The sequence below is a fragment of the Cyclospora cayetanensis genome, unplaced genomic scaffold (assembly GCF_002999335.1).
Source record: "Cyclospora cayetanensis isolate NF1_C8 unplaced genomic scaffold, CcayRef3 CcayRef3_contig_49, whole genome shotgun sequence".
Taxonomy (NCBI): domain Eukaryota; phylum Apicomplexa; class Conoidasida; order Eucoccidiorida; family Eimeriidae; genus Cyclospora; species Cyclospora cayetanensis.
The window spans coordinates 173,646-190,555 of record NW_020312469.1 but is presented as its reverse complement, the minus strand read 5'-3'; the positions used below and the strand labels follow the sequence as shown (position 1 = coordinate 190,555).

Sequence of the window (16,910 nt, the reverse complement as noted above, 5' to 3'; positions counted from 1 at the left end):
TCTCCGAAAGGATGAAACTAGCATCAGATCACATACAAACTTAATAGAATGTTACTGAATGTTTTAAAGGGAATTCCTATCTTTCTGCGCAGGCGACTGTCTGAGCTATCAACATGATGGGAGGGGGACAGCTAGGGTGCATGTTGCAATACCCACTAGGCAGTACCACAATTCACGCCTAGCACAACTTAGCACCTGGCCCAGCCGCAAACAACGTTGCATGTCTTTGTTTCGAGGTAACGAAGGTCTATAATACTTTTGGTATGCCAACAAACAAGCCAAATAGTCATATTTTTTACTGATTCCCACTGTTGTACAACTAGTACACTAGGGAGTGCTTAAATGTGGCTTACTGTGTTACGTCTTCCCCCCAATTTCAAAATACGCTTACTCAATTCAAAGCTGCTTCACAAAACGTCAAGGACAGCGGAAAACTCCCCGCTGAATCGCTTCTTCCCAGCTAAGCTGATACGCGGAAAGCAGTGCAAACGAGAAAGACAAAAATGTAACCGTTAGCAAGGAATTAGCAGAGTACTGCCCATGGCGAGTACTGGTGATAGCCAAATAAAGCCTTCAACCCTCCCGCAGGAGACGAAGCTTGCAAGTGCTCCTCCCTCAACCACTGAGGTAGGCGTTCCCATCCCGTTTTATTGAAAACTCCCATCAAATGCGTCCTCGCCTACCCTTAGTCCTAGAGTCCAGCATTTCTACAGCCCAAGGGAGTGTAAACGACTTACGCAAGCTCATTGGCGCTTAAGACAGCACTTCTGTTGTTCTGTGGGAATCCTCCGCCTCCACAAGGGCCACTTGCCTACACGGTAAATTCCACAATGATTTAGGGAGTAACGAAGCTTCTTGAAAGGCCAATAGTGATATATCCGTGGTACTTTCTACTCTGTGAAAATTCAACAGAGCAAGAAAGAGCATTGGTTCGTGGGAGAATGGCGAACGGTGCTGGCCACCTGACCACAGGCATCTTCACCTGGTCGCCTTCTATTGCACCTCGTAAACCCTGCCAACCCACCAGAACCAAACTTCCAGGCTCCAACGCACAGCCAACCTCTCAGTTCCAATGCACCATAGTTTTTCTCGCGATATTTTCCCTAGCCAGCTGTTCGCTGCATCCCTTCGCTACTAAGGGTGGCCGATGGCCCGAGACCACCAGCTCCAGGCCAAGGTCGAAGAGGAGCTTCACAGTGTAGACCAGTTTTGTGTAAGAGGAAAGGGTGGACGAGTGTATTGTTGTGCTCTAGCCTCACTCAGCACAAAGAAAGATTCAAGCAGGGCAATCGAATTCTCTTGAGTACAGAGTCGCAAATATTGCAGACTGTGGTGGTGTGTTCTGTCTGTCGGACCCTGTTGTTACTGCTGGAACTGCGGTTTCGTCAGCGTGGTCCTCTGTGTTCATTTTGTTTGTTCACAATCCTTCGACTGATCAAATTTGAGAAGGTGCTGTCTGAGACACGGAGAAGGTTGATGACACAGCGAGGATGATTATCAACCGCCTCAAGAATTCCGGCATGGAGACTCTGCCTTTGCCTATTGAGGCCCTGCATCTATCTCGCTTACAATCGATGGAATGAGCGCTGCTCAGGAGAACAGGAGGCGCCTCTTTTTGGCCTTCGTTAGCATACTTATCCACACAGCGGGCAGCTGTGAATGCATGAGCGCTTTCCATTGGTCGATCATGGCATACCCTAAAGTACGTCACGGTGCACAGGTGCAACATAAAAGTCACGAGCCATGCTAACAGCATCCAATTCTGATTTGAAGTGCCAATCAATTGGCGAGGCCTTGCTAATCCTTGCGTTCTGCAACCCCTCAGCAAACCCGTGCCTTAGACTGCCCTCCCGAGTGAGCAGATAAACTGCATTTCTGCACCGTCTCCTCGGAAAGCAGATGCCCTCTCACATTCAGTGTCAATTATCATAGCTGTAATTCATTCCTCAGCGGCCTTGTTCGCTACGCCACCCGACCGTGTCCCTGATGTGCCTCCTTTGCCCAGCCAGCAGCGCGCTTTCGCTGGGTTCAGCCTGGCCGTTAAACTCATTGGCTTTTTCTATGCGCTTCCGGTTCTCGATAATATGGCACAACCACTAAAAATAAAAGCATGTGCGTTGATGGGAGGCTTTGCGGGGCTGGTTACGCGTGCGAAGTACTTCAAAAGGCTGCTTCTTTCGTCCACATTAGCTTGTAAGCTAGGGCCGGTTAACACAGCCTCAATATGCACCGAGTTCAAATCCTGACTCGTTTCTTCCCCTTCTTTGAAGAGCGTAGAATTTTAATTCGTTTGCTCTAGTACGCTCAAGTAGTCCATAATTTTGGGAGGCCCCACCGGTCAGTTGTTTAATCGCTTATTCGCTGCCCATCCTAGGACTACCTGATGTAATGCGTTGAGCATGCCTGATATTATAAAGCAGCTGTTGGATTGCGTTGTGGCTTTTGCGAATTAAAGCTAACTAGTTTCCTGATTTTACCGATCTATTCATTCATTGCCCTGTTTCAGCGTTCTTTCTTCTCCCAAAGTTGTTGAGCAAAAATATCTCGGAAAAAGGCAAGGCGTGAGGGCTTGTATGAAGGCTTGAGCTCTAGCAATTCCTGCACGCAAACCAACATCTTGCATTAAATAGCCAACATTGAACTGCCTCTATTTTCGATAGACCTGTAGCAAGAGCACTCATTTTTGCAGGTACAGCACGATACATCTGCACGCAGCTGATGCACTCTTTCAGTAATTGCCCTTCCTTACAACCATTTGACTTTTTGGTATGCATTATCTCATTGACGCATTCACGCACGTTTTGCCGGCTCGCAAAACACGCCTTTTCTCCGGCTGTAAAACTAATGTGATAATGTCGGCTTGTAGGCAAGCCTCTGCCGCCCGCACAGGAATTGTCACCGCCACCTTCCAGCGTCACGGGGTTCTTTCTGCCAATGGAAATGCTGCTAATGAAAATCCTATTTGATAATTTACAAATATTTTGATCAAGAACAGAGAAGGGCTGCAGGGAAAGCTGGCATCCCAACCCATTCACAACCAGTGGATGAGTGGGAACAGCTAAATCAAACCATGCGGTGCTACTAGTTAGGAGACCCCATCTAAAGTCTCGGTCGGGCAACACTCCGAAGAATTCTGGCCTCCCCCTTCTCGAGCCATCAGAGTTCAATAAGAGGCAAGGGAGAGCCAGGGTGCACGTTACTGTCGTTTAAACTTTTCTAGAAATTACAACTAGCTGTATCTAGCACCCACCGAACAAACAGTATATTGCGTCTTCTTGTATCCACTTAACTGGGATTTGAAACAACTTAGCTATGCTAACACACGGATCGGTAAATCTACTAGTTACTCTTATTTAGTAGAACTGGCACAGTAGAAAGCGTTTAATTGTAGCTTAGCTCAAAAAGGGGCAGCGAGAGATGTTATAAAACACAATAGAAGTGACGTGTATAGCTTAGTCACATTAGGCGAGTTAGGCATCGTACACCAGAAACAAGCGTTGCAGAGGAACGGAGGCGAGCATTGAGTACATGAAAGGCCCCAAAACACAGAAAATATGAAATCAAATAGAAATTAGTCAAGCCAAGAATGCCGCCACTAATGTAAGACATAAAAATGGGTAGATATCGAGACAGAAATATAAACAGACGGAGGCATGTAACCACATACATTCAGCCGCAGGCAGTAATGTGTCCAGGAAAGAGAATGCAAAGCCGCACAGTGCATGTACTGTACTTTGCGTCGTTAAGACTTATAGATGGGATCTCTCATAGAAGAGTGCTGCGCTGGACCCTTATACAAATGCGGATGTATCTGTTCCTCTATCCTTCTGCATATTCCCGTCTATCTCTCCCTTGATTAGATATCTGACTGTGTCCCAGGGACTGTGTCTGCATATGAATGCTTAATCCTTAAGTTCCTCTCCCCAAGAGCCAGTGCAATGCTTCAGGTAGGCGCGGCCAAAGGCTCTTGCACGCTGTCGTTTTCGCCGCATTTTATTTGCATATTAATGGGCTGCAAGCGCTTGCGCAGCAAGTACCATAATGACTGCTTCAGGTACTGTCTTTAGAAGCAGTAATTTGCTGCCCTTCCAGCAGCCCCTGCCCCGTGATGTTTTAAGCTGATGCCAGAGTGTCTCCTTAACAGTACGCTGAGGAGTTAGCCCAAACAGTGCATCCCGTATTCGGCCTTCTAGAGATCGCATTCCCGAGGCACGCAATGTACAGACACCTGAACGTTTACCCGGAACGCTGCTGGAAAGATGCACTGACGGAAGGCCCCGAAACAAGGGCCAGAAAAAGGAGACCTGATAGCGACGCCTACGACCAAACACGAGCCACAAAACTCAAAAGTTGGAAACTTGCCGATAGAGCACTTGCCACAGCACATATGGACGAAAGCTCCCGCACCGAAAACAACAGATGCCACAGCAAAAGCGGTCATGGAAAACGAAAGGTAACAAAAGCAGCAGCATCACGAAGCACTCACCTGAGAGTCTCGATGGGGTAAATTATTCCTTGAGCAGCGCGAGAAGACAAATATGCAGAGAGAAGTGAAAGTGTAAAAAGCAGAGGAGTGCTCCCCCCCGTGGTGTGTACTGGGACCACTGCCGACAAAACGCCAGGGAGGGCTCCTAAAGAGGTACTCGAGCTCTCCGAATCAGAAGCACCAACAGAGGCAGCCTCTGCAGAAGCGTCATGTAACGTACGATGCTGCACATCAGTCCCCCCAGAGGTTTTCTGAGGGCTCCCCAGGCTGCCCCGCGAAGGCTCCCACCTATGAGAGAAAGAAATCAGAGCCGAGAGGCAAGGTGAGTAGAAAGAAGCAGCCAAAAAGGAGAACGGAATAACTGATAAGCACGTGAACGAGAATCCTGAATAAAAGCCGAGGAGACCTGATAAACCAGAACAGACGAAAGCAAGTCGCACGTGTAAGCAGTACATCCTAGAACTTGAAGGGTATGTCTTAAACTCGAATCCTTGCACCTCCCGGTTCTGTAGGCCCCCAAAACAAAGCCCTCCATTCACTTTTACTGGATGCCGTATACTAAGGCCCCTCTATCTATCCCCACGCTCGATGATAAAGACCATTCCGCCTCCCTCTGTGGGCGTGATGTACATTGAATTTTATGATTCAGTCGGCAACCATTGCTATATATGCCATGCGAGAAGCACGAATGAAATGCTACTTGCTTTCTAGATATGCGCATGCTCTAATCGGAACTCCGTGAGCATCTTAGATTACACTTAGCTGTTATATATAGTGCGATTCTGAGAACCAACTGCAGGGGAATGGTTGTGCTGTTCACCCACCTGAATGTCTGTAAACAGCCGACACACAGGCTTTCGCGCTCCTAATGCCCAAATGACTTTCCACTGCATTCACGAACAATATAGGGAAAGAGACACAAAAAAGGGGGAATTCGTCGGAAGCACGCAAAAGGCTCATGACAAAAATTTTACGCATATGAATTGACCCGCAAACTGCACCTGTGCATTACGCCATTCATTACACCACACACATAGAATCAAGTCCACTTAAATGCATGCTTGCAAGCTTCTACGAAGAAAATTTTAAATATACGTGAACCTATGTACATTATATATATGTATATACATCTGCATCTACGCATACACGTTTATGCCGAGAGGGACAACAGACCACCTCCTGTAGCATATGAAGCCATGGAAAGGTGATCACATATACTCATAGGCCAAAACTATGCAGAAATACACTAAAGGACAAAAATGGCGAAGCGAAGGAACCCCCTCAAACCCAGAGAGGCACCTGCACCGCTTACCGGCAATTAGGACAGTCCTAATAAGCTCTATTGGGTGACAAACAGCAGATGCAACGAATGAACTAAGAGCGAGACTGCAGATCTGAACAATTGCAGCCATACAACAGTGAACAGCGTACATGGAGGAAGCCGTAAGCCTTAGACACAAACCAAGGCACTTTTATCCGCAGAACGAGGAAGCTAGCTCTTCTTGCACTCTAAAAGCTGGTTCACCCAAATTCGCTGAAGCGGGGAAGCAGATAGAAAAGCGACTCTAGGTAAGATTATAAACTAAAATATGAGATCTTCAGACGGTATAGCCCAACGTCGGATTGATACCTCGTGAATTTCAGCACTCATGCCTTCGCTGGCGCTAGGGGCCCTACAGCGCATCACACATTAATGTAAGAACTTGGAATCCTGATCCATGAACCTTGATTCGCTTCACGTCTTGTTCCTCCTTGCAATGTAGAGAATCAGTTCTAAGGGCCTATTCACTGCACTATGCCTTTCAACCAAAGCAGCGTCACAGCCATGGAAGTAGAAACTGTAATCTGAGACATCCCCAGTCCCCGAAATAGTATCAGGGATAAACGCAGAAAACTTAAGAGCCAAATTAATCTAAAAGACACCAGCCAACCACCTGAGCGCCTGGTTGGCTGAGAGGCCGACTGTGCACGCGACGAAGCACCTCAGACCCCCACAGCCAGCTCCAACCCAAAGGCTTCCCAAACGTCTTTTTGTTCCTCGTCTCTGCTGGAAGGTCTGATTCTTTATTGCGTCTTCTGTTTGCTGAAGGATGCGGAGTCGGTCGAGTGGCCCCATTATAACAGTTGCCACTGCCATGGGACCGCCGAGAGAGCAAAGAGCACCCAGCAGCAAGCGGCCTGTGCCAGCAAGTAAGAACACTGGCACAAAATGAACATGTATACGTGCGTGTGTGTGTGTAAATCAGCTGCATGCGTGGTAGAGTTGATACGGTCACATGCGTTCGCACGGGCGGCAGTAGATTTGCCTATACTTGATGCGCATATACACGAAATGTACTACCAGGTCAGCAGTCACTCGCACGCACGAACCACCTGGAGATTACCCATACTGGCCACGAAGAAAAGTCGCCTGTCCTACCTTGCGCCATGCGTCTCTTCTCCTCTTTATGCTGCCTCCAAACCCGCAGCAAATGTGGTAGCGGCTGCTGTTGCATTAGAAGCTCTAGAGGCAGACGGCGGGGGGGCGCTGGGGAAGGGGGCCCTAAAGTGTTTGCAGGGTATCCACGAAGCAGTGAGGGTCGCTCGGACTGAGGGTGCAACATCTTCGGGAGAAAATGCAACGCGAGGTTACCAACCAGGGAAAGAAGTTCAATTCCTGAAGTTCTAACTTGGGAGTCGTAGATCTGCTACTGGAAAGGCCTCACTGCGTTACCCATGATTGCATGCAAGGCATGAGCTCGCTTATAGATGAGCTGCGGTGAGAAATTCATGAAGGAGTGGGCGCAGCACAGACCAAGGGATAGCCAGAGACAAAGGGAGTAGTAGTGTGCTTGCTTCACACTCCTCCGGTGTGTAAACAACTGGCAGAGGAGGCACAAAGGAGAGGCAACATACATACAGACTCTTTTTATTGCGAATATTCAGGGCTTTGGAGCAAGTAGAGAAGAAGGCGAGTGAGAGAGGCTCAAGCTAGCACCAGCCTACAACAAGGGCAAGGGCCCAAAAAGAAAAAGCAGGGGAAAACGATCAGCATTCAATAAATACACACGCCGAACCAGATGTTCGCTCAAATATTCAATGCGTGTCGAGATGATAAGGCGCTTCCTGAAAGCTTCTTCCTATTGTTCTCTTTTCATTACTTGCTCGGTACAGCCCCAAGTGACTGCACAGCCTCTAACCCTTTTCTGATCCCGGTAAACCCACATGTTGAAAGGACTTCTGTGCGATCTATTTATCCGCAAAATTAAAGCTGAGCAGTGATGAAGTGTGTCTAGGCGGAAAGCAGCAAAATTGGTTGGTAGAGCCACAATATGGCAGCGAGGGCGAAAGGGGACTGAAGGACTGTTTGGGTGCGGTTTGTGGATTTGTCCTTCTTGTGTTCAATACTCCACAGAAAACGGAGAAACTCCTTTCTGCTGACTGAGAGATGAAAAAGCCATTTAAACGGCCATCTACAGTGTTCTTCTTCCTTTAGCCACCTTGAACTGAAACAAGAGATCGGCCACAAGTCGAAACACGGAGAATCCCGTCCACTTAACGCCCGTACATGCGAATCTATAGAAGAAAAGCACAGGAAGCGCGTGCATACTTAAAAATACGGCTGGCGGGTATTAGAAGGCTAACTGTGGCCATTCGCCTGCACGCCAGCGAGCCAAACAGTGCAAAACGCAGACAAAAGCATCGTAAAGGCAAATAGATACCAAGTAGAGCCACCGAAAATGAGTAACGTAAAGGTGGCGGTCCGTGTGCGACCTTTCAATCAGCGGGAGAAGGACATGGACTCGTTGTGCTGCGTTTCTATGCGGGGGAACAGCACAACCATTACAGACTTAGAGGGTGCGGAAAGGGCAGAACCGAGAACGTTTACCTTTGATTATTCTTTCTGGTCCCATGATGGTTTCGAGGAAGTAGACGGCCACAGTCGACCTCTTCCCGGCTCAAACTACGCTGATCAGGAGGCCGTCTTCAACCAACTCGGCATAGAAGTTCTAGATAACGCATGGGAGGGCTACCACGCATGTCTCTTTGCTTACGGGCAGACAGGCGCAGGGAAGAGTTATTCAATGATGGGGTATGGGAAAAATAAAGGCATTATCCCGACTGCATGCGAAGAGATCTTCAAAAGGATCAACAGCAACACTGAAGCTGGCAAAACGTTCGAGGTGCAAGTTGGGATGCTAGAAATCTACAACGAGTGTGTACAAGATCTTCTCTGCAAGCCGACAGAGAGACCCAAGGGAGGGCTGGAAATCAGGTAATACTGGAAGTAGATATCTGCTGGATTTTATAACAGCTTTCGGTTTACACGTTATGGCTACCCGCTCACTACTTCGTTTCATCCTCGGTTGGCTTTCATTTTTCATTAGCTCAATTAGTTTCTCTGCGCTTATCAGTTTTCGGCTACATTCGCCTATCTCTTGAGTTGTCGCGTTTTCCAAAATTTGGGTGTTTTTGAGTACATAGTGGACGCCATTTTTGGTGGAATGTCCTTTGTTGCGCTTGTTAGCAATGAATGCATATGATGAGTCCGTATCTCTTTCTGCTAGCTATTTGGTCATATATGGCTTCCTAATCTATTCCGGTCCCGCTAGCTCTCCTTTTCCTACAATTACCAGTACATATCTCCTTGGAGTGCCATTCCCACCGCCGTTGACGAGGAATAGAGGCTAGTCAGGAGGTGTCACGAACCGTAAAACTACCTAAAGAATCCGATAACTAAAATCAAAGCAGAGTAATCAGAAATACACAAGAGAATTAAGACAGTGTGCAAAGGGTCGGGGGTAGGTGGAAAGCAGGGAAGCCTTCGAGGAGGCGGGCAGAAGGGTAAAACACGAAACAGGGGCGACTTTACCATCAGCTCTAGTACAAGAATAGACCCTCAAGATTGTTGTCAGTGTTTTCCTTGAAGTTTAATGCTTAAAAGGTTTATGAATTACGGTGGGTCTGGCAGTATATCCCAAAATCGGAAGCATCAAAATATGGCGGCTAGAATAAGCAGGCAAAGACAGCAATGAGGGGACTGTTAAACGCCCTCGTGACTTACCTTCAGAGAACAATTGTTTAGCGTAAAGTTCAGATTTGCATTCAGAAAAGCAAGGAAGCTTGCCCCCACACGCTCTATGTGCGCGTGCATCTAGTGGGAATGCGACTATGAGCATTTTAATTTTAACTGGGGCAAATAACTAGGACATAAAAGCATAAATTGATCACAGGTCTCACAGTACTTTTTGAATCCAGGTGGATGCTCATTTTTGTGGGTCACCGCCACACACAAAGATGCTCTTTCTCCTGCAATGCCTAAGTACTTTTTCAAACATGTACTTCTACTTATTAAATAGATAGTGTCATATCATCATATTTCGAAGCTCTGCTGCATGTGCACATATATGCATAGAGTTGTTGGGCCTGTGTGTACAAAGGAACAAAAGTATTCACATAAAAATGTCCCCAAAATAAAGACAAACAGCCGATATCACATACAAATGCATATGGTTTTTGCATGTATGTGCCATTTGATACGAGTAAAACGGAGAATACATAACACTGTCTTGGGACTTCAGTGACTATGTGGGAATCTAACTCTTTGCATTAGTAAAGGGTTGAGAGCTTTCAGTGCCACCATATTTTTGCAGGGAGTCCAGACAGCTTGGCGTTTTTGTAGAAGGCCTTACAAAAACAGCTGTATCCTCTTTTGAAGAAATCCAGGCGGTTACAGAGAGAGGAACTGCCAACAGAACAGGCAAGCAGAGCGCTAAACGTTTGTGCTTTAGAGCACTGTATTAAGAAGGGCTGAGTTAGCGATTACAGTGTTGGGCATTGGCTTTATGTTTGAATTGTCATTACTCGCCATTCGAGTTATGGCAGAAATCGTTCCAAAGGGAATTCGCAACCTCTTATACCTTCAGTGTTCGACAGTGTTTTCTTTGCTTTGTCTAAGAGCACCGATCTGGTGCAAAGTTGTAGAGTGTATACCAAAAACCCCCAAAAAGTCAATTTAATGGAGTGTGTGCCGCAGTTGGGGCGACTCTGATGAATGCTACGAGCAGCCGAGTAAGTACTTTCTTTCTCCTTCACTTGGAAACTTCTCTTTCGTCTCGGTTTGCCTTGAACCCTATCTCTTGCATTCGCTGTATTTCTTATATTGTTTCTAGACCTGTTCACGCATGTCTTCACCTCCTTTGTGTCCCATCCATATTGTCTTTTTGTCTTCTCTGCCTACTTACAACCTTGCCCTAATTCAGCATCCCTTTCTCTACATTCTAGTCGCTAATTAAGTGATTTGACTTACTTCCTCAGGCCCACGCAGTGGTGTCAATCGAATTTACGCAAGTCACTTCTTTTGCTGGAAAACAAGGGCGAAAGACGAGCGTAATCCATCTGGTGGATTTGGCTGGCTCGGAAAAGGCAGCTAAGACGGGGGCTTCGGGAGACAGACTGAAGGAAGGCTGTGCAATAAATAAGTCTCTATCTGCCCTTGGAAACGTTATTAGCGCCTTGGCAGACAAAGCCCTCGGAAAGAGCAAAGGCGTTATCCCATACAGAGACAGCCGGCTGACCAGATTGCTGCAAAATGCACTTGGAGGAAGCAGCAAAACAATCATGATCTGTGCAATTTCCCCTGCTAGCAACAACTACGAAGAAAGCCTCAGCACTCTGAGATATGCTGACAGGGCTAAAAAGATAAAAAACAATGCCGTAATTAATGAAGATCCTACAGAACGACTCATCAGAGAACTCAAGGAAGAAAATGCCAAGTTGAAAGCACTGCTTGAAGGTAATATAACGTAATCGCAAAGCGTGAAGGCACAGCTGCGCGGAGCGACCGTATTTAAATGTAGCAATAGGAGTATGTGTTCCAGCGAAAAAGGCTTGGGGTATTGGCGCAGGGGTATGCATCTCGTGCATGGTGGGGAATTAGCTATCTAAAAGGAAGGGAATGCGGCTATTGTCTAGGACGTGGGCACCAAAAACTAAGATATAAGCAGTAAGGGAGGAAATTTTAGTTCAAGGGAGTGGGAAGTGTAAGGAGACAGATACACACATATACGGTGGTGCCGGAGAGAGTATCCCAAGCAGACGAGATGCAGTAGATGCAGACACACAGTGAACGGGAAAGAATTTGAGAGTCCGGTAACCACAGAACGAATGAATGATGAGATGAGAGGGGTAAGAAAAAAAGTGCATTATAGGGGTCGGGCAAGCGTGGCAAAGTGGGAACAGGCTACAACGGCAGGGTGGGAGGGAGTGGGATAACCACCAATACAGATAGAAAGTCCACGCGAGTCATGGATACATAAAAGCGTAGAAACTGTAAGAACGGAAGAGAGAAGAAAGTGAGACAGGCGGAGCTTGCAAATGGACATCAGACAAATGTACAGCATTAATTTTTCTCTAGCTTTGCTCAGGCCAGGGTGCCGGCAGAGGCGTCGCAAATGTGCAGTCCGAAGAAGAAACACTAGCTCTGCGAAGAGCTCATGAAGAGGAGATCAGGGCCATGGAGGCTGCAATTGCAGATATGCAAAGATCTTGGGAGGAAAAGCTTGCCGAAGCACATGCCAGAGCCCCTAAACAGGATCCAGGTGAGTTCAACAAGGAGAAAAAGTCTGTGATGCTTAATTACCGGAACAGGGGGTACACTGGCTAAGCTTGAACTTGCTGGATACTTTGAATGACTGATTCATCATCTGTCTTGTTGGCCTTTTGTAACTTGCTAGGTGTTTGCCAACGCGATTTGGTGTCGACTCCATAGAAATGGTTCTTCTTTCTGAAGGCTTGCTTGTACCGGTGGCTTGCTTGAACCGGTACTTTGCATGAAATGCATATGACTGCTCTGTGCTATTTTCTTGCTCTGCTGGGTCACATTGCGCTCAGGCCCCGACTGGCACTCTGTTGCTCATTTGACAGTTTTAAACGAAGACCCTTTGTTGTCTGGTTCTCTGTCTTTTGAGATACCATCATTCCCCGACAAACTGGAAATGGGAAGGCGAGATAGCACCACCAATCCGTCGCTTGCGTTGTCTGGCTCTGGAATCTGCCCGAGGCACTGCTACCTGCAGCAAACAAACGGCGACAAGGCCGAGGGGCAGAATGCGGCAGCACGTTTAGTGGTGCTAGAAGGGGGTAAGTGCACGTATCTCAACGGGAAAAAAGTGGAGGGTGGCGAGAGCGTGGAGCTTAACTCGGGCGACAGAATTGTCGTTGGACAAACCTACGCCTTCTTAGTGATGCTACCAGGACAAGGAGGTCTTCAGAGAGAAGAACTTCTATCATTTTACTCATACGAAGCAGTAATGAGGGAGCTAGCTCTGGAACAGGGTGGACTGCAGAGCGTTACCAAAACAGAGCAGCAGATCGAGGAAGAGACGATGCAGAAAACGCAGTTCGTTTGCAAACTGAGGGAGACAGAACAAGCTATGCAAAAGCAGAAGGATGTAAGCTTAAAGGAATAGAGGAGAACAGAAAAAGGGAGGTTTAAGCGCTGGAAGGGCTGGCCAGGAGCACTAGCGCAAGGCAGCTATTCCACATAAGTCACGCTATGCTGAGCAAAAAACGCATGTCGGGGTAGGACTAAGGGTATGCATAAATCAAGAGCAGCGGAAGGCCTTTCTGACTACTATACAAATTGAAATGCTAAAATATGCATGCAGCCTATAATGTTGCATACGGTCTAGACGCGCACTCGTGCTCGGAACAGATGTAGTTTGAGATTCTAATGTTGCAAGATGCCTGTTCGTATTAGCGTCCTGTAGAGTTGGGGCTTTGTTTGTGACTCAGTTGGTTGCATGGTGCACTTCGTCTCTTCAAGTGCTCTCATTCATGAAGTGTTTGCTTCGTTCGCCTCTGTCTTTCCTGCTCCCGTGCTATTACTGCTGCTGCTGTCGTTGAAGCTGTTCAGGAATACGAGGCAAAGTTGCAAGCCATGCAGCAGCAGGCGAGTGACGACCAGCTACAGAAGATACATGAAGAGTTCCAGATCGAGCAGTTAAAACTGGAAACAAAAAAGAGGGAAATTGAATTTCAAGAGCTGAAACGGAGGCAGTCGGAGGCAGATATTTTGATGCTAAACGAAAAACTCACACGGGTACAGTTCAACGCAATGCCTTATGTGGTTGATACCAAAAAGCGTAAGGTTTACTACTTTACTATTGCAGATCCTCATATCGTAGTAGAGCTTCACGTGACAGAAGAAGAATCTTTCTCATCGAATCTTCTGCGCTTGTTTGAATTTCATTGTTCTAAGAGCTGGCTTCTCTCTGCTTTGTACTATTGGTCTACCTGCATCTGCCGCAGAGTTAGGAAGTACTGGTGTTATGCTTCATGTTCTCATCGCAGTATTTTCGGAATGCTTTTCGGAGATATTCTGGTAGTCGATAACTTCTGTTGCAGTGGCTCGTGTCTCTGACCTTTTGTCTTCTGCTTCTTACCCCTGTGTGCTCATCCGCTTAGTTGTTGCCCCTTATTAGAGAGGCGAACGTGATTGCCCAGGAACTGGGAAAGCCGTATGAGTTGAAGCCGAAACTGCAGATAGATGTGTCAGCTAGGGGGAAAAGGACTGAAGTAGCAGTTGGAGTGCACTTTAAAGAAATAGAAGTGTACACGTGGCATTCGGCGGTTCTCGAAAACAGAATTTTTCTCATGCGGGAGCTGTTCGAAAAGTGGATCGAGGCAAAGGACAAGCACGCATTCATTGAGGGTACACAAGCCAAAGAGAGGCACATATTTACATGGGGAATGCCTCGGGGCGGCAGGCACAACACACCACAATCAGGAGGGCTTTTGAACGAGGGAGAAACGGTTTGTAGTAGACGGTGTGCCAGAGGGAGGAGAAGGGGGGCACATATAAACGAAAGAAGAAAAACTCGTAAAGGAAAGCGAAATTTAGAGACAGCGGCAAAAATATCTGTTCATCTTTTCGTGATAAATCTTCAATGCTGTGTTTGTACCAACAGGCATCACCCCTGCAGAGGATCCATACTGGGATCCAGTAGAAGTTGAGTGTCTAATTGGATCGGGAGATTTGTATTTGAAGCCGCTTGCCTCTCAAGTCGAAAACTCTGCGCAAATCAAGCTCTTTGACTCAGAAGCGAGAATTGCAGGACAGGTGAACGCAATACCCGACAAGCAGCACTTTGCAGGAAAAACTGACCAGAAGCACATTTTCGCTGCGTACCAGGAAAGGCAGACAGGAAAGCCTACTAACGCAGAAGCCACAAAGGTGCAGTCAAAGCATGAGAGGAGCTGCAGGAGTAACGCGCTCTGTAGAGTGTTGGGTGGAGCGTTTTGTTTGCTCTTTACAGATAGAAGTCGGGGTGTACCCAGTGACAGCTGATGGAGGAGAAATTCCAGATGATGAAGTCAAGGAGAGCCCAAAAGAACTCATTGGCACTACCATGTGTATGCATACGATTTTTTTCTCTCTTGCGCCCTGGTTGTAACTTTTCTTGTCCAGCAGTTTGACAGTCAGTGCTCCCCATTTCGCGTCATTTTCTTCCTCAAGCTCTCTGCTCTTGCTGCCTTGCCCCTTTGCTTGCTTTTACATCTTAGTGTGCCTATTTGTCTCGAGTTCTCTACGAATGCCAGTCCCCTTCTTTTCGTTCTCCACCTGTCAACACGATACGTGCATCTTTGGCTACCCGTCTGGCTGCCAGGCCGGACCTGCGTTCTTTAGCATGCATGACTGCCGTATGATATGCGGCAACCTAAGGCGTTCGGCTGTCGGCCTCCTTTGCTCATCGGCTTCGTTCCTGTGTCGCTTTGGCGTTTGCTTCAGATTACAAAGTAATTGTTTCGCGTGTGATGGGTCTGCCTCCTGAAAAGTCGCAACGAGTGTGCGTTCGATATCGCCCGTATTTGAGTGACGAATCCTTTGTGACTCCCATGGTTGATGGTCAGGGCCAGTGCGCCGATATCAATTACAGCCGACTGCTTGTACAGCAGCCAGTGACAGAAGAATTCTTAGACTACTTGCAAAGTGACGTGCTGCGTTTCGAGGTATGGGGGAGGGATGAAAAGGCTCTTGAGGCTCTTCGAGCGCGAGAGGGTCTTTGCAAGAGGTACACCTACAATGGTTATGACAGACTTGGCATCGCTGACGCTACGTACAATGTATTAGCTACGTTGCCCAGCATGCAGGCTACAGATTCAGTTGCGACAGGAGCAGCAAAGGCAGCAGCAGTAGGGGCGAGAAAGGCTAAGGAGCCGCAAAAGGAGGCGTTGGAACAAGCGCTTGGTAGAGATTCAATCAGTGGAAAGTACATGTACAATGGATACAGAACCAAGGCAGACGAACAGCAGCAACCGCAAGGTGAGACGACCGTGAAACAGCCAAAGCAAACAGCTACCGAAGCATCGCCCCAAGAGCCACAGCGAAGATCGGCAGGAGAGCGTGCAGCAAGGGAGAAAAAGAAAGATTCCGAGAAACGTAAAGCCGAGAGTAAGAACTCCAAGGAAGCCTCAGGCCGAAAGAGAAACTCGAGTCTAAACATAAGGCGGTGGTCAAGAGGCAAAACTGCAGTGCAAGGAGGAGCTTCTGAAGACAAAGGCAAGAGCAGTGACTTCCAGAGAACATCAACTGCAGGTGAGCCTGCCAGCGATGGAGCAAGGAAGCAGCAAAACGCTACGGATAACGCTGCCAACCCACCTCCAGCATGCAGCACCCACAAAGCCCCTACTACGCCGAAAGTCAAGAAGAACAAGCCTGCCAAGGCAGTCGCCTCCCGCGATGCGCTTGCCGCTCAAGCAGAAACTGACGCGCCTGAGGGTACAGCCCCCACGGCAGGAAACAAGCAAGTAGATTCCGAGCAGCAGGAGTTGCCACCGAATACAGAGCTGCAGCTAGAAAGGCAGCAGGAACAAGGCGTCCATCAAAAGGAACGGCTGGAGCAGACGGAGGAGCAACCAGAAAAGGAAAAGCCCGAACTCCAACAGCAACAGAAAAACCAAGATCCTAAACAGCAGCAAGAGCTACGGAATGACAAGGAAACAGAGCAGCAGGAGCAACAGCACGGTGCATCTGATGACGAGCAGCAAGAGCAGCGAAAAGCCCATCTCTTTAGACATTCTCAAAACGCGTGCTGTATCATTCAATGAGGTGTGACACGCTTGGGGAGAGGCGGAGGAAGTAGGTGGCGGGATAAAAAGTGCGAAAGCTCGATAACGCAAAGGAGTGGTGCACGGGAAGCACACACACTAACCGGGAGTATTAGTCCTTTCAACACATCTCGCGGCACAAAAGTACTGGTAACTCGCACTGATCTGCCAGCCATGCGTATTGCGTTTGGCCCCTAGCAGCGACAGGCGCTTCCCCTCAGCCCGCGTGCAATGAACGCGTGCCTGAAGTAGCAGCTTAGAGCGGCAGAGGCAGCCTGCCAGCTCAGTGTAACGCTTGCTATAAGGAGAAAGGCGCAGGGAAAACGTACAGCCA

At 47.8% G+C, this 16,910-nt stretch overlaps 2 protein-coding genes across 2 annotated transcripts; one reads left to right on the top strand and one right to left on the bottom strand.

Moving 5' to 3' along the window:
- Nucleotides 1-4,482: 4,482 nt before the first annotated feature.
- LOC113146670 lies at nucleotides 4,483-6,809 on the bottom strand. Its single transcript, XM_026334731.1, has 4 exons — nucleotides 6,767-6,809; nucleotides 6,469-6,685; nucleotides 5,799-5,935; nucleotides 4,483-4,892 (listed from the first exon to the last, which is right to left on the bottom strand). The coding sequence occupies exons 1-4, from the start codon at nucleotides 6,807-6,809 to the stop codon at nucleotides 4,483-4,485; spliced, it is 807 nt and encodes a 268-aa protein (XP_026190516.1).
- Nucleotides 6,810-8,205: 1,396 nt separating this feature from the next.
- LOC34619479 (kinesin-related protein 1) lies at nucleotides 8,206-16,576 on the top strand. The gene is made up of 8 exons (XM_026334730.1): nucleotides 8,206-8,741; nucleotides 10,120-10,230; nucleotides 11,158-11,261; nucleotides 11,893-12,066; nucleotides 12,359-12,918; nucleotides 13,383-13,568; nucleotides 13,934-14,180; nucleotides 15,258-16,576. The coding sequence occupies exons 1-8, from the start codon at nucleotides 8,206-8,208 to the stop codon at nucleotides 16,574-16,576; spliced, it is 3,237 nt and encodes a 1,078-aa protein (XP_026190515.1).
- The last annotated feature ends 334 nt before the right edge of the window (nucleotides 16,577-16,910 follow it).